Source organism: Lygodium microphyllum, chromosome 18, assembly GCF_053477565.2.
Source record: "Lygodium microphyllum isolate KBCC chromosome 18, Lygodium_microphyllum_v1.1.10, whole genome shotgun sequence".
NCBI lineage: Eukaryota > Viridiplantae > Streptophyta > Polypodiopsida > Schizaeales > Lygodiaceae > Lygodium > Lygodium microphyllum.
Window position 1 is genome coordinate 136,488,493 of NC_141152.1, and position 23,410 is coordinate 136,511,902.

A 23,410-nucleotide genomic window follows, 5' to 3' on the forward strand; every position below is an offset into this window, starting at 1 on the left:
ATATATGTACAGACACATTTAATATTTAATATTTAAATATTTAAATATTAAATATTAAATATCAAGACACACAATACCAAGTCAATGTATTTGAGTCAATGCTTGTAGCCCAGTCAATGTATCTATCTACAAAGACATTGGACCTGCCCATGAGAGAGAGAGAGAGAGAGAGAGAGAGAGAGAGAGAGAGAGAGAGAGAGAGAGAGAGAGAGAGAGGGAGGGAGGGAGGGAGGGAGGGAGGGAGGGAGGGAGAGAGAGCCTTTTTGCTAAGATAGAGAATTTAGATATAAACACATGCATAATTGATCCATTTTAACTAGCTAACAAAACAAAGTAAACATGCAACAACAAAAACGGTTATCAATGCATTTTATCAAATGCATGGTTTGATTTCAAAACTAAATGTAGTGCATACATTTAAATATCAAATGTAAACATACTAACCATCACTGGTTTTTCAAAACTACTCCATGTAAACCTTGAGAGAGAGACATTATGTTATACACACTCAATACATTTTACTCAAATATGCTTTGTTATATCAAAAGTATTGCACATCTTAGCATATTCCATGTAGGCTTTACAAAAAAGAAGCATATATTATCACAAAAAGTGCTAGCCCAAGCACTTTAAAATATGCAAGACAATCCAAATCTATAAGTTCCACCCTAAGCAATTCTTTCTCCTCAGATGTGAACGTTCATCTAACAACTCAATTGTTGCAGCAAGGCATTAAACCTTCTAACATTCATTTGAAATTGCAAGAATAGCAACCGAAAACCCCTCTAGCAAATCACAGGCTCGTGGTCATCTCCAAGTCCCCCAGAACGAAGCCCACATATCATTCACCAGTAAATTCATTAATGTACTTATCTCAAAAATAATTGTTGAAAGTGCCCTTACTTCACCACCCAAATCAATAAACACTTGTTGGAGAACACCCTGTGTGTGCTTTATCTCACACAACACCATCCAGACCTTTAGCCTGTTCATGTAACTCCATTGAGTACATGGCAAGTGCACGATCAACACGTGCAATAGCCCTTGCGTTTCTCCAAATCTTTGTAGCTCTTGCACATTTAGCAACATGTGTCTCTTGTCCCCTTGCCACCTCTTTCATTTTTTGCACATTCATTCCATTAGAGCCCATACGTTGGCTGCAATGGAATATATAAACGATCATCTCCAAAAATATATATATAGCACTTTGATGCAAGCACAATTAAAGCAACTATCTTCCATACCCATGCGAATGGCTCCAAGCTGGCAAGCATCCAAGAGATGATGTCGTTGTCGTTTTATTTAATTCAACTAAATCCACTACATTCAATGGAGTCGAAAGCACTATGTAAGAATATCTCCCATGGCTTCACTTTGTTCCATGGCTACAACAAACTTTAAAGAGAACATAAGAGTCACACAACAAATAAATCTCAAAGCTATTCAAGACATGAGCAATGACACAAACCCTAAATACATGAAAGAATGTATGTATGCTACGTATGAGTGCCATCATGCACACATGGCACTCACTAAGTGCCAACCAAGCATTGCATAAAGGCCTTGTCAATGGATGCTCATTCATGTACATCTGCGCATTCTTGAGAGAAAAGAACATGTCCTACATAGGAAGGTGTCCCGAGTCTCGAAATACTTATCGGTGCCAATCCCATAGGACTATATTTTGAGATGACTTATAATAACTTACCAACTCACAATAATGAAGAAAAAACCTACTAACCTAACAACCCAATCAACCAACCCACCAACCCACTAAGAGAGAGAGGCATATCTACCCTAATTGCAAAACCAAACTATACACAACATCCCAATGTGACAAAGAAGAGGAGGAAGAAAAACACGAAGAAGAATGAGAGGAGAGAGTGTATTTGTATGCATGTGAGAGAAGAATGAGAGAGAGAGTGAGACACTGTGAGGGAGCCACACATAAGCCACCCAAATGTGTGTGTGTGTGTGTGTGTGTGTGTGTGTGTGTGTGTGTGTGTGAGGCATATGTACCCTAATTGCAACACCAAACTATACAAAACATCCCAACATGTCAAAGCTTCAATCATTCTATGTACCTAATCTAATCTAAGTTACAAAAGCGCATTAGCGAAATTGTATAGTAATTGAGAAAGAGATAGAGAGAAAGAGGGACTATTAAAATGATTTAAAAGTAGTTTTATAATTTGCAAGAGACAGACAATGTGTTTCAAAATGGAGATCTTCATCAAACAACTCATTTAAGAAGTCTTGTAGGAATTACATATACCAAGCAAACCATGGCAAAGAAGCATTGGTTAAAATTGCCAAAAACCTATTGTGATAAACTTTCAAAGAAGCAATGTTCTCTAGTGCATATCAAGGGCAATGTTCTCCAATGCCAAAAGATAAGCCTGCACGGCAATTCATCTACGTTAACATTGCTAAAATTCTATTAAGATAAACTTTCAAAGAAGTAAGTTGCACATCAAGAGCAATGTTCTCCGATGCAACCATTCTCTCATTCTTGTGAGCAATGAACTCACACACTCCACCCTTTATATGACCTACACTATTAAGAAGGTATTTCAACTTTTCTTCTTGATCGTCCGAAGGTCTAGTACGTGGCCACCAATTTTTTTGGATATATTCATAAATGTCGTCTATATAACCCATAATCTCTTCTTACTCGCCCTGTACCGTTACTCCATCAGCAAGGTGCCTTTTATATTTCTCTTCCATCATTCTCTCAATCCTCTATAGACAATCGCCAATGTTCTCACAAACAGAAATCGAAGCTTTTTGATGCCAAAACAGTGTCTTCACTTTCTTTTCAATTCCATCCAAGCAACGAATAAACCTCAAGGAACCAATGGAACTATCATGCCCTCTAACATGCTTAAGTGCACAACGAATTGCCTTCTTCCTTGTGACCTCCTTTATTTTGCGTACATTCATTTGCACGTTAGGAGTACACTGTATAATATCTTCTACAGACATATTCTTATTTGTTCAGAAGCCTCCATACTGGGCAAAAAGCATACATTAACCTTGAGGGATATATAAAATATTCTCAAAATTTAGAAACACGAAAACTCTTATATCTAATACCACCAAAATTCAACTAACCCTCTCTCTCTACTTCTCTCTCTCCCTCTCTCTACACCTAACCAACCAACCAATGCACTAACTAACCAACACAACCAACCTATTCTCTCTCTCTCTCTCTCTCTCTCTCTCTCTCTCTCTCTCTCTCCCCCCTTAACTAAATAACCAAATATTAATAGACAATAATAAAGTAAATAACTAAACTAACCAACTAATCATAAACTAAAGTAACCTACCAACTAACTAACCAACTAAGAAAGAGAGACATTGAGAGAGAAAGAGAGAGATAGAATAGGGGGGAAGAAGAAGAAGAAGAGATAGAGGAGGGAAAAGAGGAAGAAGGGGAGAGAGAGAGAGAGAGAAGAAGAAGAAGAAGAAGAAGAGGGAAATAGAGAGAGAAGATGATGAATAAGAAGAAGATAGAGAGAGAAGGAGAAGGAAAAGGAGAGAGAGAGAGAGGGTGAGAGAAGAAGAAGAAGAAGAAAAAGAATGAGAAGAGAAAGAGAGAGAGAGAGAGAGAGAGAAGAACAATTAAAGACACACACAGAGAGATAATGGGGGGAGAGAGAGAAGAAAAGAGAACCTACTAATAGCTAACCAACTAACTCCCATATCTATCACCAACAAAGTTCAACTAACCCTCTCTCTCTCTCTGCTTCTCCCTCTCTCTCTCTAGACCTAACCAAAACCAACCAACACACTAACTAACCAATGTAACTAACACAACCTTCTCTCTCTCTCTCTCTCTCTCTCTCTCTCTCTCTCTCTCTCTCTCTCTCTCTCTCTCTCTCTCTCTCTCTCTCTCTCTCTCTCTCTCTCTCTCTAACTAACCAACCAATTTCTAACTTACTAACTAAGAAGAATGAGAGAAGAGAGTGTGTGTATGTGCGTGAGAGAGAGAAAAAGAATGAGAGAGAGAGAGAGAGAGAGCAAGGGGATGAAGAAGAAGAAGAAGAGAGAAAGAGAGAGAGAAGATAAAGAAGAAGAAGAAGATAGAGACAGAGAGAAGAGAGAGAGAGAGAGAGAGAGAGAAAGAAAGAAAGAAAGTTATATTAACGTCTTCTAAAGACCAAAACTGGCCTATGAGACAAACTGTGATACAACTGATGAGGTCCAGCTATCTAAAATAAAAGTGCTGAATGAAAAGCTAAAACTGGAAACTGAAAATACGGTGCTGTGAGTGTGATAAGTGTCCTGTATGTGTATGTGCGTATGTAGCTCTGGTACTCCAGATAATGGCTACAAAAGGGGAACAAATGTTGGCTGTGATAGGGGAACAACTGTCGGCTGTCATAAAGTGGTGCGATGTGTATATGTAACAGATGCAGGGAGATATACTATCCTGGGATGTAGTAGCAGTCGTCGAAGTCACTAATAGTAGGTGATCCCTCCTGGATGCAGGATGTGGTACATCAGCGGTGGAGAAAGAGCAAACTGGAGATCTAAGATCCAATGTGTTGAGTGTCGTCGGATCTCTGTCTGCTGTTAGATCAAGAATCCTTCGGATCTCCTGTCGGTGTGGCTGTGGGGTCCGAAACCCACGGATCCTCGTGCGGCGTTGGGTACGCTGGTCCTCAGCCTGCTGTAGTGTGAGCCCGGAGGTCTGGCTGGAGGCTGGTACAGTAGCTCTCACTTTGTCTGTCTGAAAGAACTGTGTAATAGTCGTCTGGGTGGGCCCCTCTCTGACTGGAAGAGTGTATGTGAGAGAGAGAGAGAGAGAGAGAGAGAAGAAGAAGAAGAAGAAGAAGAAGAAGAAGAAGAAGAAGAAGAGAGAACCTATTAGTAGCTAACCAACTAACTAATATCATATAGATTTCTCTTTGTAACTACTTGACCAACTAACATTCTAACTAAACTAACCAACTAACCCTAAACTAACCAACCTACTAACTAACTAACCAATTGAGAGAGAGAGAGAGAGAGAGAGAGAGAGAGAGAGAGCAGGGGGATGAAGAAGAAGAAGACGAAGAAGAAGACAAAGAAGAAGAAAAAGAAGGAAAGAGGTGAGAGAGGAGGGAGAAGGAGATGAGAGAGAGAGAGAAGAATAAGAAGAAGAATAAGAAGATAGAGAGATAGAGAGAGAAGAAGGAGAAAGAGAGAGAGAGAGGTGAGAGAAGAAAAAGAAGGAGAGACATAGGTAAGAGAAGAAAACGGAACCTACTAATAGCTAACCAACCAACTGATATGATATAGATTTCTCTCTGTAACTACCTAATCAACTAATGTACTAACTAAACTAACCAACTAACCAACCTACTAACTAACTAACCAACAAAGAAAGAGAAATGTAACCAATGAACCAACCCACACACCAAACCAATAAAAACAATAGATAAACTAACAAACGTAGCAAAACAAAATTACAACCTGGAAGAGAGAAAGAGATCACCAACTTGAATAATAGTCATAAAAAATTGCCCCAACGATCAATCCCGCAAACAAAAACTGTACTAAGCAAACCAAAACACTAATAAATTAAATCGCACCAAGCAAACCAACCTACCTCTCTCTCTCTCTCTCTCTCTCTCTCTCTCTCTCTCTCTCTCTCTCTCTCTCTCTCTCTCTCTCTCTCTCTCTCTCTCTCCTGCCTATAACTAACCCACAACTAAGTTACAACAATGTACTCTAACTAACCTATCTAACCACTAAACTAACTAAGCTACTAACAACTAACCTACTAACCTACTAGCAACTAACCTACCAGCTAAGTAACTAATAACTAACTTACAATTATTATTATTCTCTCACTATCCCCCTCCAATAACTAACTTACCCAACTGTCGACTAACTAACCTACTAAGCTACTAACAACTAACCTACCAACCAAACTAATAACATGAAAAAAAAAACCCAACCAATCAATTAAAATTTAAACTAACACTAAACAATTTAAATAATCCAAACTAACTAATTATCTAAATAAACAATTAAAATCACATGTCTAAGATAAACAATTAACTAACCAACCAATCAATTAAAATTAAACTAACGCTAAACAATTAAAGTAAACACACAATTTAAATAATCTAAACTAACTAACTAAACAATTAAAATCACACACACACACACACACACACACACACTCTCTCTCTCTCTCTCTCTCTCTCTCTCTCTCTCTCTCTCTCTAACAAAACAATTTAAGCTAACCCCAAACTAACTATAGTAATGAAAGTAAACAATGAAACTAACCTAACCTACCTAACCACTAACTAATTAAGCTACTAACAACTAACCTATTTACAACTAAATAACTAATGACTAATCTACCTAACCTGTCACAACTCTATAGAAACAGAATTTGTATCCTTTTTCATTAATTTATCCATATAATGATTTATTAAATTTATTTCCTTTGCACTAATTAGATATAAAGAAAAGTGCATTGGAGCTGGCCACTGATGAGTGGTCACAGGTTATGGTGGACCCACACGGTGGGTTAGAGAAAAGATAGTTCACACTTCCACCTATATGACCCGATTGGGCGCCTGTGACTAGAACTCACGCATATCAGGGTTAGACTCGCACACAGAAAGGATTGATGCCTTGAAGTGTGGGCTAGATCCACCAGAACAGACAGTTACAATCAACAAGATGGCATGATCATGAAATGCTTGTATAATGTGCATGTGTGGGCTGAAAGCTTGAAATGCATATTTCTTTGCATAGGAAAGTCACATGAAGATTCGAATACCATTTTTGCGATGTACACGGAAAAAGCTTTCATATGATACCCATATTGGGGGGGTCCCTAAATTCTAGGAGATCCCTAAATTTTAGGAGGTCCATAAATTTTAGGAGCCTCGAATTAGCCTAAAAATGCTAGTCCTAAAAAATAGGGATGTCATTCTAAAAATAGTAAGTTCTGTACTCTGACTGTGCTTACTAAATTTGGTTGTTTCTATTCTTGACAGTATTCAACCCAAAAAGGAAGGCCATAGAGAAGAGACAAGTGTCAAGACACTTGTCACACAAATTTCCAAGTGTCCCACCACTTGTCACATCTCATGACATGTGGCTGGACACTTGTCTTGTGCTACTCCACTTTCCCCTTTTGTACTAGCTCTCCCCTCTCCTATAAATAAGAGCTCGTTTTTCTTCATTCAACATCATTTTTCTTTGCTGTAAACTCATGTACAGCACCCACAGATAGGCAGAAACTGGCCCCATCCATCCACATCATCATCCCCCACTTCTCCATTATCAAATTCCTCCATATTCCCTCTTCTATCACTGCTGTTTTACAAGACAGCAAGCCTGTAAATTCATTACAGCACCTCCTTCTTGAGCTCTTTCTTCCATTTTAGCTACAAGAAGCAAGCTCTATCCCTGTACTGCTGATCAACGATGGAGAAAGGCTGAATTCCCCTTTTTCTTCTCTCATACTGTAAAGAAATCAGTTCTTATCATTGCATAATAGATAATGCATGTGTGTTTGTACATCTTTGCATGATCTTGTGAGAGTGAGAATTACTTCTTCTCACTCTCAGGTTGATTGTAACTGAGCTCTTCCCTAAGGGACTTGGGTTGAGCAGAAATACATTCCTTCGGGGGGGTTGCCCATCTTCAACCCTCAATCTTGTCTCCATTACTTTTACATTTTCATGGCTGTAATTTTGTGAGTAATTTTCATTTTCAACTCTAAGTGTTCATTCTCTTTTCTATTAAATCTCGAAAACAAGCAAATATCATAATTGTTAAGCATACTACGTTGTTGGGGGCGTTTACAGTGGTATCAGAGCTTTGGCTCGGTCCTCACCCCCAACACTGGTAGTGCTTACAACTATAAGTTTGTTTGTTTTCAGCCCTTGCATTGAGTGCTTGAGCATATATTTTTTTCTTTAGTCTCAATGGATCAATCGAGTGCTATCCTTCAAGCCATTCAAAGTCTTAGAGAGGAGAATCATCAAATTCGTGAGCAACTTCTCAAACTAGAAAAAGTTGAGAATCCCAAAGAATTCAAGGAAAGAAGCCCATCTACTTCAAGGAGACAAAGCCATACCAATGAAAGGAGCCGATCAAGAAGTCCAACTACTTCTAAGAGGCAGTCCCATTCTACTTCAAGACAAAGAAAGAGATCGCGTCGAAGCTCATCCTCTTCTTCAAAGTCATCTGGCGCCTATTTTGATGGATCCTCTTCTAGTAATGAAGAGTCACACCCTTCTCGTGGAAGACCTCATCATCGTCAAAGGCGTCGACATTCTTTACCCTCGTCTCCATCTTCATCCCCATCAAGCACTTCATCATCTTCAACCTCAATATCCGAGCATGGACGAAGGCATAAGAAGAAGAAGAAGACTAAGTCACTATCTCAACTTGAAAAGAAGATCAAGTTCAGTATGTATGATGGTTCCCGAAATCCTGATCTTCTTCTGAAGTTTATTCGTCAATTTCAAATTTTGTATGGTCGTGACAAGTATAAAGAAAAAGAAAAGATTAAGTTTGCAGCTTTACATTTAACCGACTTAGCCCATACTTGGTGGACGGGGTTGGAATATGATCATGCTGCCCCAAAATCATGGCGGTCCTTTGTTCGCCTGATACAAAGCCAATTTCTTCCTGTTCATTTCAAAAGAGATGTAAAAATGGAATGGGATCGGCTTTGGCAAAAGAAAAATGAGTCACTTGGTGACTATACCAAGAGATTTTGGGAGCTACTTTTGAAGGTCCAACATTTCAAGAAGATCAGCAGTTCGGAAAAGCTTAGGAAGTTTCAAGGAGGTTTGCATTTTAAACTTCGTACTGCTCTTAATCATTATCATTGTTCTAGTCTCAGGGAACTCATTGACCATGCTGAGACATGGAAAATGGAGCACAATGGCAACAAATCATTCCAAAAGAATGATAAGAAGAGAGTAGCTGATGATGAGGAGTATTCAGCCCCAAATGAAGGACAAAAACAGTGGCAAAAGCAGCCATCAAATCAAAAGAAGATGAAGCCCTATGCACCTCCTAATGCTCCTCAATTTCGCTCCAATCTATACCCACAAGCAAAGCAATTTTCCGAAGAAGAAAAGCAACGCTTCATGAAAGAAGGGAAGTGCTTTAAATGTGGACAAACAGGCCACATAGCGAAGCAATGTCCAAACAAGGGACAAAGCAAGGTTTCTGACAACAAGCCTAAGTCGCCAGTGAAAATCAATTTTATCAGTGATGTAGTTGCAAACACAACTCACACTCCAGAGACGCGCAAATTATTAAAAGCTTGGGGACAGTTGCAAGGTAAGCAAGCACTATTCTTGATAGATCTTGGGGCGAATGAAAATATTATTTCCTTGCAATTAGCTAAAGAGCTTGGATTAAAGAATGAAGAGATGGACACTCCGGTAGAAGTTCGCCAAGCTTTAAATGTGGATGAAGGTGACACAATGAAGACTGTGATACCCTACATTGGCAAGCTCAAGTTTCAAATTCAAGGCTACAGTGACGAAGATACCTTCTGTATCGGAGACCTTGATGGTTGCGATGTGATTCTTGGCATGCCCTGGAATCATAGAATAGATTCAACCATCTTCTCTCAGAAAAAGAAGGTAGAACTCACCAACAAAGGCAAGAAGTACGAGATCCAAGCTGGAGTTTCTGGAGACACCATACCTATGGTAAGCCATATGCAAGTCTCTAGAGCAATTAAGGATTGTGTTCAATGTTGTCTGCTTTATGTCACTGATGTAAAAGATAATATGAATGCTGAAAACCAAGAGCAACTTCAGCTCTTGGAAAAGTATAAAGATTGTTTTTTGGAAGATCTTCCTTATCAGCTTCCCCCAGAAAGGCCAGAAGACCATCATATTGATATTATCCCGGGTAGTTCTCCTCCTAATATAGCACCATACCGTGTGAGCCATCCTCAACAAGAAGAAATCAAAAAGCAAGTCGAAGACCTACTCAACCGTGGGCTAATTAGGCCAAGTAGCTCACCATTTTGTTCACCGGTTCTTCTTGTTCAAAAGAAAGATGGCACATTCAGGATGTGCATTGATTATCGAGCCCTCAACAAAATCACTGTGAAGAATCGGTTTCCTATTCCCAGAATTGACGACATTTTGGATCGTCTAGGAGGCTCAAAGGTTTTCAGCCGCATTGATCTAAAGAGTGGTATCATCAAATTAGGGTAATACCACAAGATGTACACAAAACTGCTTTCCGCACTTCATACGGTCTTTAAGAATTCTTGGTGGTTCCTTTCGGATTAACCAATGCACCAGCCACCTTTAATCGAATGATGGAGCGCATCTTTAGAGAGCATCGACAATATGTCGGTACTTTCTTTGATGATATTCTTGTCTTTAGCAAGAATGAAGAGGAGCATCATCAACACTTGGAAATTGTTCTACAATTACTACAACAAAATCAACTCTTGGTAAATGGTAAAAAGAGTGAATTTTTCATGCATAAAATAAATTACCTTGGGCATGTCATCTCTTCTGAAGGGATTCAGATGGATCCTGAAAAGATCAGGATAATCCAAGAATGGCCTCATCTTCGTGATGTACATGAGGTGCGATCGTTTCTTGGCTTATGTTCTTATTACCGCCGCTTCATCAAGCATTTTGCACATATGGCTTCTCCACTTCATGACCTTACAAAGAAGAAGATCTCTTTCCAATGGAAGGAAAAAGAGAAGGCAGCCTTCACAAGGCTGAAAACAGCTCTTACTTTTGGACCTGTTCTTATCATTCCAGATTTGGTAAAACCATTTGTGGTGGAAGCAGATGCTTGCGGTGATTGTATTGGTGCAGTGCTAAATCAAGAAGGCCATTCCGTAGCCTTTGAAAGCCGCCGTCTAAATGATGTGGAGAAAAGGTATGACATTTATGAAAAGGAGCTCTTAGCAGTGGTTCATGCTTTAAAGATATGGAAACATTATCTTTTAGGCAATGAATTCCTTATTAAAACCCATCATCAAAGCTTGAAGTATTTCAAGACTCAAAAGCATTTGCAGGAGAAACATGCAAGATGGGAAAATTTCTTGTCTATGTTTCATTTTCAAATTATGTACACTCCAGGGAAACAAAATGTAGTTGCTGATGCACTTTCTAGAGTGCCTCGCATTGCAACTATTACAGTGGCTCATCATGAAGATTTTCAAACGATGAAGAATACTTATGATGAAGATACTGATTTTGCAGCAATTTGGTCAAATTTACAGCAAGGAGGTTCTCATCCAGATTATTCCATCAAAGATGGTTACCTTCTCATGAACAATCGCCTTTGTGTCACTCTTCCTGTTCGACAAAAGGTGCTTAAAGAAAGTCATGAACCCCCTTATGCAGGGCATAGAGGGAGGGCAGCCACTCTAAGTGCAATTGAGCGCTACTTTTATTGGCCAACATTACGAAAAGATACACATAACTTCATTGAGGCTTGTCTGGTATGCCAAAAATCCAAATATGATAGGCAGAAGATTCCAGGATTGTTGCAACCTCTTCCAGTGCCCAAAGATCTATGGGAATCTATCACAATGGATTTCATCTCGAGTATTCCAAGAACACCTCAAGGTCATGATATGATTTGGGTCATAATTGATAGATTCAGCAAACAATCACATTTTATTCCATGTCATAAAACATTGAAATCCGCACAAGCTGCAAGACTTTTCATTCAACATATCTTCAGATTACATGGTATGCCTTCTGAGATCATTTCAGATAGAGACTCCAAATTCACAAGTAACTTTTGGCGTGCTTTATTTGAGAATTTGGGAACCACTTTAAAGTTCTCCTCAGCTTTTCATCCTCAAACTGACGGCCAAACAGAGGTGATGAATCTCACTCTTTTGGATATGTTGAAAGCTTATGTTAGTGAACATAAGTCACAATGGGAGAAATATCTTCCATTATTGGAGTTTGCTTACAACAATACAGTGCACTCATCCACAGGGAAAGCTCCAAATGAAATAGTACAGGGTAAAGTGATTCCTCCTCCAATTATTCGCACTAAAGATAAGATTTTTGCTGCTGATGAGTTTGCTTCAGATTTAAAAACAACAATGGATCAAGTTCGAGCCACTATCAAAGTTGCGCAAGAGCGACAAAAGAAGCAAGCAGATAAACGAAGAAGACCTTTGGCTTTTGAAAAAGGTCAATATGTCTTGCTAAAGTTTGATAAAAGCAGGCTCAAACAAGGTTCTGGTCAAAATTCATCTTTTCCAAAGCTCTCCAGTAGATACTTTGGACCCTTCAAAGTGATTGAGAAAATAAATGAAGTTTCTTATCGACTTGAGCTTCCTACTCATTGGAAAATACACAATGCTTTTCATGTAAGTTTGCTAAAACCTTACATAGGACCAGAACCGAAGGAACCCATTACTGAAGATCCCCCAGAAGTTGAAGAAACAGAGCAACTCTTGGAACCTGAAAAGATTTTGTTTTTCAAGGATCGAACCACGAGAAGTGGCCTTGTGACACGAAAATTCTTGTTAAAATTCAAGAATCTACCCACCACAGATGCACAGTGGGTAGATGAAAAATTCATGAAGGATTACCCAAATATTCTACAACAATATCAAGAAGATTTTCAGCTGAGGATAGCTGAATAAAAGCCAGAGGGCTGTCACAACTCTATAGAAACAGAATTTGTATCCTTTTTCATTAATTTATCTATATAATGATTTATTAAATTTATTTCCTTTGCACTAATTAGATATAAAGAAAAGTGCATTGGAGCTGGCCACTGATGAGTGGTCACAGGTTATGGTGGACCCACACGGTGGGTTAGAGAAAAGATAGTTCACACTTCCACCTATATGACCCGATTGGGCGCCTGTGACTAGAACTCACGCATATCAGGGTTAGACTCGCACACAGAAAGGATTGATGCCTTGAAGTGTGGGCTAGATCCACCAGAACAGACAGTTACAATCAACAAGATGGCATGATCATGAAATGCTTGTATAATGTGCATGTGTGGGCTGAAAGCTTGAAATGCATGTTTCTTTGCATAGGAAAGTCACATGAAGATTCGGATACCATTTTTGCGATGTACACGGAAAAAGCTTTCATATGATACCCATATTGGGGGGGTCCCTAAATTCTAGGAGATCCCTAAATTTTAGGAGGTCCATAAATTTTAGGAGCCTCGAATTAGCCTAAAAATGCTAGTCCTAAAAAATAGGGATGTCATTCTAAAAATAGTAAGTTCTGTACTCTGACTGTGCTTACTAAATTTGGTTGTTTCTATTCTTGACAGTATTCAACCCAAAAAGGAAGGCCATAGAGAAGAGACAAGTGTCAAGACACTTGTCACACAAATTTCCAAGTGTCCCACCACTTGTCACATCTCATGACATGTGGCTGGACACTTGTCTTGTGCTACTCCACTTTCCCCTTCTGTACTAGCTCTCCCCTCTCCTATAAATAAGAGCTCGTTTTTCTTCATTCAACATCATTTTTCTTTGTTGTAAACTCATGTACAGCACCCACAGATAGGCAGAAACTGGCCCCATCCATCCCCATCATCATCCCCCACTTCTCCATTATCAAATTCCTCCATATTCCCTCTTCTATCACTGCTGTTTTACAAGACAGCAAGCCTGTAAATTCATTACAGCACCTCCTTCTTGAGCTCTTTCTTCCATTTTAGCTACAAGAAGCAAGCTCTATCCCTGTACTGCTGATCAACGATGGAGAAAGGCTGAATTCCCCTTTTTCTTCTCTCATACTGTAAAGAAATCAGTTCTTATCATTGCATAATAGATAATGCATGTGTGTTTGTACATCTTTGCATGATCTTGTGAGAGTGAGAATTACTTCTTCTCACTCTCAGGTTGATTGTAACTGAGCTCTTCCCTAAGGGACTTGGGTTGAGCAGAAATACATTCCTTCGGGGGGGTTGCCCATCTTCAACCCTCAATCTTGTCTCCATTACTTTTACATTTTCATGGCTGTAATTTTGTGAGTAATTTTCATTTTCAACTCTAAGTGTTCATTGTCTTTTCTATTAAATCTCGAAAACAAGCAAATATTATAATTGTTAAGCATACTACGTTGTTGGGGGCATTTACAGTGGTATCAGAGCTTTGGCTCGGTCCTCACCCCCAACACTGGTAGTGCTTACAACTATAAGTTTGTTTGTTTTCAGCCCTTGCATTGAGTGCTTGAGCATATATTTTTTTCTTTAGTCTCAATGGATCAATCGAGTGCTATCCTTCAAGCCATTCAAAGTCTTAGAGAGGAGAATCATCAAATTCGTGAGCAACTTCTCAAACTAGAAAAAGTTGAGAATCCCAAAGAATTCAAGGAAAGAAGCCCATCTACTTCAAGGAGACAAAGCCATACCAATGAAAGGAGCCGATCAAGAAGTCCAACTACTTCTAAGAGGCAGTCCCATTCTACTTCAAGACAAAGAAAGAGATCGCGTCGAAGCTCATCCTCTTCTTCAAAGTCATCTGGCGCCTATTTTGATGGATCCTCTTCTAGTAATGAAGAGTCACACCCTTCTCGTGGAAGACCTCATCATCGTCAAAGGCGTCGACATTCTTCACCCTCGTCTCCATCTTCATCCCCATCAAGCACTTCATCATCTTCAACCTCAATATCCGAGCATGGACGAAGGCATAAGAAGAAGAAGAAGACTAAGTCACTATCTCAACTTGAAAAGAAGATCAAGTTCAGTATGTATGACGGTTCCCGAAATCCTGATCTTCTTCTGAAGTTTATTCGTCAATTTCAAATTTTGTATGGTCGTGACAAGTATAAAGAAAAAGAAAAGATTAAGTTTGCAGCTTTACATTTAACCGACTTAGCCCATACTTGGTGGACGGGGTTGGAATATGATCATGCTGCCCCAAAATCATGGCGGTCCTTTGTTCGCCTGATACAAAGCCAATTTCTTCCTGTTCATTTCAAAAGAGATGTAAAAATGGAATGGGATCGGCTTTGGCAAAAGAAAAATGAGTCACTTGGTGACTATACCAAGAGATTTTGGGAGCTACTTTTGAAGGTCCAACATTTCAAGAAGATCAGCAGTTCGGAAAAGCTTAGGAAGTTTCAAGGAGGTTTGCATTTTAAACTTCGTACTGCTCTTAATCATTATCATTGTTCTAGTCTCAGGGAACTCATTGACCATGCTGAGACATGGAAAATGGAGCACAATGGCAACAAATCATTCCAAAAGAATGATAAGAAGAGAGTAGCTGATGATGAGGAGTATTCAGCCCCAAATGAAGGACAAAAACAGTGGCAAAAGCAGCCATCAAATCAAAAGAAGATGAAGCCCTATGCACCTCCTAATGCTCCTCAATTTCGCTCCAATCTATACCCACAAGCAAAGCAATTTTCCGAAGAAAAAAAGCAACGCTTCATGAAAGAAGGGAAGTGCTTTAAATGTGGACAAACAGGCCACATAGCGAAGCAATGTCCAAACAAGGGACAAAGCAAGGTTTCTGACAACAAGCCTAAGTCGCCAGTGAAAATCAATTTTATCAGTGATGTAGTTGCAAACACAACTCACACTCCAGAGACGCGCAAATTATTAAAAGCTTGGGGACAGTTGCAAGGTAAGCAAGCACTATTCTTGATAGATCTTGGGGCGAATGAAAATATTATTTCCTTGCAATTAGCTAAAGAGCTTGGATTAAAGAATGAAGAGATGGACACTCCGGTAGAAGTTCGCCAAGCTTTAAATGTGGATGAAGGTGACACAATGAAGACTGTGATACCCTACATTGGCAAGCTCAAGTTTCAAATTCAAGGCTACAGTGACGAAGATACCTTCTGTATCGGAGACCTTGATGGTTGCGATGTGATTCTTGGCATGCCCTGGAATCATAGAATAGATTCAACCATCTTCTCTCAGAAAAAGAAGGTAGAACTCACCAACAAAGGCAAGAAGTACGAGATCCAAGCTGGAGTTTCTGGAGACACCATACCTATGGTAAGCCATATGCAAGTCTCTAGAGCAATTAAGGATTGTGTTCAATGTTGTCTGCTTTATGTCACTGATGTAAAAGATAATATGAATGCTGAAAACCAAGAGCAACTTCAGCTCTTGGAAAAGTATAAAGATTGTTTTTTGGAAGATCTTCCTTATCAGCTTCCCCCAGAAAGGCCAGAAGACCATCATATTGATATTATCCCGGGTAGTTCTCCTCCTAATATAGCACCATACCGTGTGAGCCATCCTCAACAAGAAGAAATCAAAAAGCAAGTCGAAGACCTACTCAACCGTGGGCTAATTAGGCCAAGTAGCTCACCATTTTGTTCACCGGTTCTTCTTGTTCAAAAGAAAGATGGCACATTCAGGATGTGCATTGATTATCGAGCCCTCAACAAAATCACTGTGAAGAATCGGTTTCCTATTCCCAGAATTGACGACATTTTGGATCGTCTAGGAGGCTCAAAGGTTTTCAGCCGCATTGATCTAAAGAGTGGTATCATCAAATTAGGGTAATACCACAAGATGTACACAAAACTACTTTCTGCACTTCATACGGTCTTTAAGAATTCTTGGTGGTTCCTTTCGGATTAACCAATGCACCAGCCACCTTTAATCGAATGATGGAGCGCATCTTTAGAGAGCATCGACAATATGTCGGTACTTTCTTTGATGATATTCTTGTCTTTAGCAAGAATGAAGAGGAGCATCATCAACACTTGGAAATTGTTCTACAATTACTACAACAAAATCAACTCTTGGTAAATGGTAAAAAGAGTGAATTTTTCATGCATAAAATAAATTGCCTTGGGCATGTCATCTCTTCTGAAGGGATTCAGATGGATCCTGAAAAGATCAGGATAATCCAAGAATGGCCTCATCTTCGTGATGTACATGAGGTGCGATCGTTTCTTGGCTTATGTTCTTATTACCGCCGCTTCATCAAGCATTTTGCACATATGGCTTCTCCACTTCATGACCTTACAAAGAAGAAGATCTCTTTCCAATGGAAGGAAAAAGAGAAGGCAGCCTTCACAAGGCTGAAAACAGCTCTTACTTTTGGACCTGTTCTTATCATTCCAGATTTGGTAAAACCATTTGTGGTGGAAGCAGATGCTTGCGGTGATTGTATTGGTGCAGTGCTAAATCAAGAAGGCCATTCCGTAGCCTTTGAAAGCCGCCGTCTAAATGATGTGGAGAAAAGGTATGACATTTATGAAAAGGAGCTCTTAGCAGTGGTTCATGCTTTAAAGATATGGAAACATTATCTTTTAGGCAATGAATTCCTTATTAAAACCCATCATCAAAGCTTGAAGTATTTCAAGACTCAAAAGCATTTGCAGGAGAAACATGCAAGATGGGAAAATTTCTTGTCTATGTTTCATTTTCAAATTATGTACACTCCAGGGAAACAAAATGTAGTTGCTGATGCACTTTCTAGAGTGCCTCGCATTGCAACTATTACAGTGGCTCATCATGAAGATTTTCAAACGATGAAGAATACTTATGATGAAGATACTGATTTTGCAGCAATTTGGTCAAATTTACAGCAAGGAGGTTCTCATCCAGATTATTCCATCAAAGATGGTTACCTTCTCATGAACAATCGCCTTTGTGTCACTCTTCCTGTTCGACAAAAGGTGCTTAAAGAAAGTCATGAACCCCCTTATGCAGGGCATAGAGGGAGGGCAGCCACTCTAAGTGCAATTGAGCGCTACTTTTATTGGCCAACATTACGAAAAGATACACATAACTTCATTGAGGCTTGTCTGGTATGCCAAAAATCCAAATATGATAGGCAGAAGATTCCAGGATTGTTGCAACCTCTTCCAGTGCCCAAAGATCTATGGGAATCTATCACAATGGATTTCATCTCGAGTATTCCAAGAACACCTCAAGGTCATGATATGATTTGGGTCATAATTGATAGATTCAGCAAACAATCACATTTTATTCCATGTCATAAAACATTGAAATCCGCACAAGCTGCAAGACTTTTCATTCAACATATCTTCAGATTACATGGTATGCCTTCTGAGATCATTTCAGATAGAGACTCCAAATTCACAAGTAACTTTTGGCGTGCTTTATTTGAGAATTTGGGAACCACTTTAAAGTTCTCCTCAGCTTTTCATCCTCAAACTGACGGCCAAACAGAGGTGATGAATCTCACTCTTTTGGATATGTTGAAAGCTTATGTTAGTGAACATAAGTCACAATGGGAGAAATATCTTCCATTATTGGAGTTTGCTTACAACAATACAGTGCACTCATCCACAGGGAAAGCTCCAAATGAAATAGTACAGGGTAAAGTGATTCCTCCTCCAATTATTCGCACTAAAGATAAGATTTTTGCTGCTGATGAGTTTGCTTCAGATTTAAAAACAACAATGGATCAAGTTCGAGCCACTATCAAAGTTGCGCAAGAGCGACAAAAGAAACAAGCAGATAAACGAAGAAGACCTTTGGCTTTTGAAAAAGGTCAATATGTCTTGCTAAAGTTTGATAAAAGCAGGCTCAAACAAGGTTCTGGTCAAAATTCATCTTTTCCAAAGCTCTCCAGTAGATACTTTGGACCCTTCAAAGTGATTGAGAAAATAAATGAAGTTTCTTATCGACTTGAGCTTCCTACTCATTGGAAAATACACAATGCTTTCCATGTAAGTTTGCTAAAACCTTACATAGGACCAGAACCGAAGGAACCCATTACTGAAGATCCCCCAGAAGTTGAAGAAACAGAGCAACTCTTGGAACCTGAAAAGATTTTGTTTTTCAAGGATCGAACCACGAGAAGTGGCCTTGTGACACGAAAATTCTTGTTAAAATTCAAGAATCTACCCACCACAGATGCACAGTGGGTAGATGAAAAATTCATGAAGGATTACCCAAATATTCTACAACAATATCAAGAAGATTTTCAGCTGAGGATAGCTGAATAAAAGCCAGAGGGCTGTCACAACTCTATAGAAACAGAATTTGTATCCTTTTTCATTAATTTATCTATATAATGATTTATTAAATTTATTTCCTTTGCACTAATTAGATATAAAGAAAAGTGCATTGGAGCTGGCCACTGATGAGTGGTCACAGGTTATGGTGGACCCACACGGTGGGTTAGAGAAAAGATAGTTCACACTTCCACCTATATGACCCGATTGGGCGCCTGTGACTAGAACTCACGCATATCAGGGTTAGACTCGCACACAGAAAGGATTGATGCCTTGAAGTGTGGGCTAGATCCACCAGAACAGACAGTTACAATCAACAAGATGGCATGATCATGAAATGCTTGTATAATGTGCATGTGTGGGCTGAAAGCTTGAAATGCATGTTTCTTTGCATAGGAAAGTCACATGAAGATTCGGATACCATTTTTGCGATGTACACGGAAAAAGCTTTCATATGATACCCATATTGGGGGGGTCCCTAAATTCTAGGAGATCCCTAAATTTTAGGAGGTCCATAAATTTTAGGAGCCTCGAATTAGCCTAAAAATGCTAGTCCTAAAAAATAGGGATGTCATTCTAAAAATAGTAAGTTCTGTACTCTGACTGTGCTTACTAAATTTGGTTGTTTCTATTCTTGACAGTATTCAACCCAAAAAGGAAGGCCATAGAGAAGAGACAAGTGTCAAGACACTTGTCACACAAATTTCCAAGTGTCCCACCACTTGTCACATCTCATGACATGTGGCTGGACACTTGTCTTGTGCTACTCCACTTTCCCCTTTTGTACTAGCTCTCCCCTCTCCTATAAATAAGAGCTCGTTTTTCTTCATTCAACATCATTTTTCTTTGCTGTAAACTCATGTACAGCACCCACAGATAGGCATAAACTGACCCCATCCATCCCCATCATCATCCCCCACTTCTCCATTATCAAATTCCTCCATATTCCCTCTTCTATCACTGCTGTTTTACAAGACAGCAAGCATGTAAATTCATTACAGCACCTCCTTCTTGAGCTCTTTCTTCCATTTTAGCTACAAGAAGCAAGCTCTATCCCTGTACTGCTGATCAACGATGGAGAAAGGCTGAATTCCCCTTTTTCTTCTCTCATACTGTAAAGAAATCAGTTCTTATCATTGCATAATAGATAATGCATGTGTGTTTGTACATCTTTGCATGATATTGTGAGAGTGAGAATTACTTCTTCTCACTCTCAGGTTGATTGTAACTAAGCTCTTCCCTAAGGGACTTGGGTTGAGCAGAAATACATTCCTTCGGGGGGGAGTTGGCCATCTTCAACCCTCAATCTTGTCTCCATTACTTTTACATTTTCATGGCTGTAATTTTGTGAGTAATTTTCATTTTCAACTTTAAGTGTTCATTCTCTTTTCTATTAAATCTCACAAAATGTTCATTCTCTTTAAGTGTTCATTCTCTTTAAGTGAGATTTATAGGAGAGGGGAGAGCTAGTACAAAAGGGGAAAGTGGAGTAGCACAAGACAAGTGTCCAGCCACATGTCATGAGACGTGACAAGTGGTGGGACACTTGGAAATTTGTATGACAAGTGTCTTGACACTTGTCTCTTCTCTATGGCCTTCCTTTTTGGGTTGAATACTGTCAAGAATAGAAACAACCAAATTTAGTAAGCACAGTCAGAGTACAGAACTTACTATTTTTAGAATGACATCCCTATTTTTTAGGACTAGCATTTTTAGGCTAATTCGAGGCTCCTAAAATTTAGGGACCTCCTAAAATTTAGGGATCTCCTAGAATTTAGGGACCCCCCCAATATGGGTATCATATGAAAGCTTTTTTCGTGTACATCGCAAAAATGGTATCCGAATCTTCATGTGACTTTCCTATGCAAAGAAATATGCATTTCAAGCTTTCAGCCCACACATGCACATTATACAAGCATTTCATGATCATGCCATCTTGTTGATTGTAACTGTCTGTTCTGGTGGATCTAGCCCACACTTCAAGGCATCAATCCTTTCTGTGTGCGAGTCTAACCCTGATATGCGTGAGTTCTAGTCACAGGCGTCCAATCGGGTCATATAGGTGGAAGTGTGAACTATCTTTTCTCTAACCCACCGTGTGGGTCCACCATAACCTGTGACCACTCATCAGTGGCCAGCTCCAATGCACTTTTCTTTATATCTAATTAGTGCAAAGAAAATAAATTTAATAAATCATTATATAGATAAATTAATGAAAAAGGATACAAATTCTGTTTCTATAGAGTTGTGACATAACCACTAACTAACTAAGCTACTAACAACTAACCTACACACACACACACACACACACACACACACAGACTCTGATGTGTGCGGATTGCTGTTGACTCCTTGTTGCCCCGCAATGACTGCCAGATTATTTGCACATTGGAGAGAGAGAGAGAGAGAGAGAGAGAGAGAGAGAGAGTGTGTGTGTGTGTGTGTGTGTTGACAGGTCGAGAGACATACGTCAGGTGACAAGTTTACAAACAAACATACGTCCTGAGAGAGTGTCGAATGACAAACATACGTAGAGAGAGAGAGAGAGGACTGACATGCCTGCTCGTGCTTGCTCCTGACCCTCTACACACTGTTGATACTCCCGCCTGCTCTTGATTGCTGCCCGTGAGTGAGAGTGAGAGTGTGAGAGAGAGAGAAAGGAGGAGGTGGTGGAAAGAGACCACGTTTCTCTCTGCCCCCAATAATGTGAGAGATTAATGACTACTTACATTTCTCTCTACCCCCAATCATGTTAGAGATTAATGACCAATTTGTGTGAATAATCAACAACACTTTGGTTTAGTTTGGGAGCTAGGTTAGGAAGCTCCTTGGTGCTTTCACACCTCACAAACTTGTAGCTTAAATAATAATGTAGTATAGATGTACATAAAAAAAGATCACCGAGGTAAGAAAGCCCCAAACTGCACACATGCTGATGCTTAATATAAGTCTTCTATCTTCTATAGCTATTGCCAGGAAGTTTTGCGAGGGAGCAAAGGGCCACGTGGCGCATGCGGAGAAACCCCAGGGCCCACCGACCAGTCCCGGCGCTCAGCGCCTCCTCAGCCATGAGAACGAGAAAGCAGATTGCGACGTGTCAAGGCGATGCGCACACAAGTCGGTGTTTAATGGCAGCTCAACGAGTTGCAGCTTTTTGCATGTGAGCAGAGGGCCTATGGCGTTTGCAGCATTCGGTGGTGCTCTTCCTCACTCGCATCACAGACCTCTCAGAAGCTTGCCTAACATCTTATCTCGGTTGGTCCGTCTGAGGCCGGAGAAGACGAGAATCTGTCGTGCGTCTAGTAAATTCTGCATTAGCTGCAAGCACAAACAAGCCCACCGGGATGGGGAAGAGGAGGCTCCAACGAGGCAGCGCTCTCGCAAACAACAGGTTAAGCACCAAGTGCTGGAATTTTACCGAAGCCGATTCGCAGAGGCCCTTCGAGCTGAGCTTGTACGTTATCCTTCTCTGCCCTACCCAGAGAGAGAGAGAGAGAGAGAGAGAGAGAGAGAGAGAGAGAGATTAACGTGTGTAAAAGGCCAATGTGGCCTATGAGATGAAAACCAACACGTCTATATCAACTGTCATCTCATCACAATTAAGCTGAAGTGAAGTTACATGAAATAAATGTATCTTAATATGAGGGTAAGATCTATTAAAATAAAAATGGTTTTAACACTCATGACTATACATACATACACACACACAAACAGAGATACACATACATACATACACATGCACATATTATATGTATATATGTATGTATGTTCATACGTATATACATACATATAATATATATATGTGTGTGTGTGTCTAGCTAGAGTGGTCCCTCTCTAGGTCTTATGATCAGCATAGAATCTCCATCATGAAATGGTCCAAGGCCACTGCACGAATGTGTTGAGGGGTGTACGAATGTGTCGAGGGGTGAGTTTGTTGTGTCTCGCAATGATGGTGTTGATTTGATTGTGGTATGGGCCTCTCAATCATTGTCAACACTGGCTGGTCAGGGTCGTTGTGCTCTACAAAGTGCAATGGCCCCGTTTAATGTGACTACGTGGTGTGATGTAGACACAGTCTGAATAGATGGGGTTGGATCTGTTGAGCTAGCAATACTATGGAATTTGATTTGTGAAAGGTCTTCTCACTGCCCTTTGCCTTGGTCCCTTTGGGTGGACTGGTCTTCTATCTCGTAACAATGTTGTGCGACACCTAAGGAGCTCCAAGAGAAAAAGGCTTAAGTATCTTTGGTTCTCAAACTCCATGGCTTGTGAAAGAGGACCAAAGCCTTCATGGAAGAGATAGTAATATCTCCCTTGTATATCATAGCTATATATGTAGTGTTTCTCTATCTTGAGCTCTGAATCGTAGAGTTGACATATCCTATCCTTTGTTGTAATATCTATCCATTTGCTTGTCTTTAACCTTAGATGGTGGGAGGAGATGCACATTTGTCCAATAGCAGCTCGCATACCATGGGAAAGATGTGTGTCCATGTACT

The 23,410-nt window shown here is 39.8% G+C and overlaps 1 protein-coding gene across 3 annotated transcripts in view; it reads left to right on the top strand.

Annotated features, from left to right (window-relative positions):
* Nucleotides 1–21,832: 21,832 nt before the first annotated feature.
* LOC148021423 (uncharacterized) overlaps nt 21,833–23,410 on the top strand; it is a 128,481-nt gene continuing 126,903 nt past the window's right edge. Inside the window, exon 1 of one of the 3 annotated variants that reach the window (XM_087699292.1) lies at nt 21,833–22,365. In XM_087699292.1, coding sequence (XP_087555418.1) covers nt 21,841–22,365 — 525 coding nt within the window. In that variant the 5' untranslated portion in view covers nt 21,833–21,840. The remainder of the gene's footprint in view (nt 22,366–23,410) is intronic. The other 2 variants (XM_087699291.1, XM_087699293.1) reach the window with 2 other exon arrangements.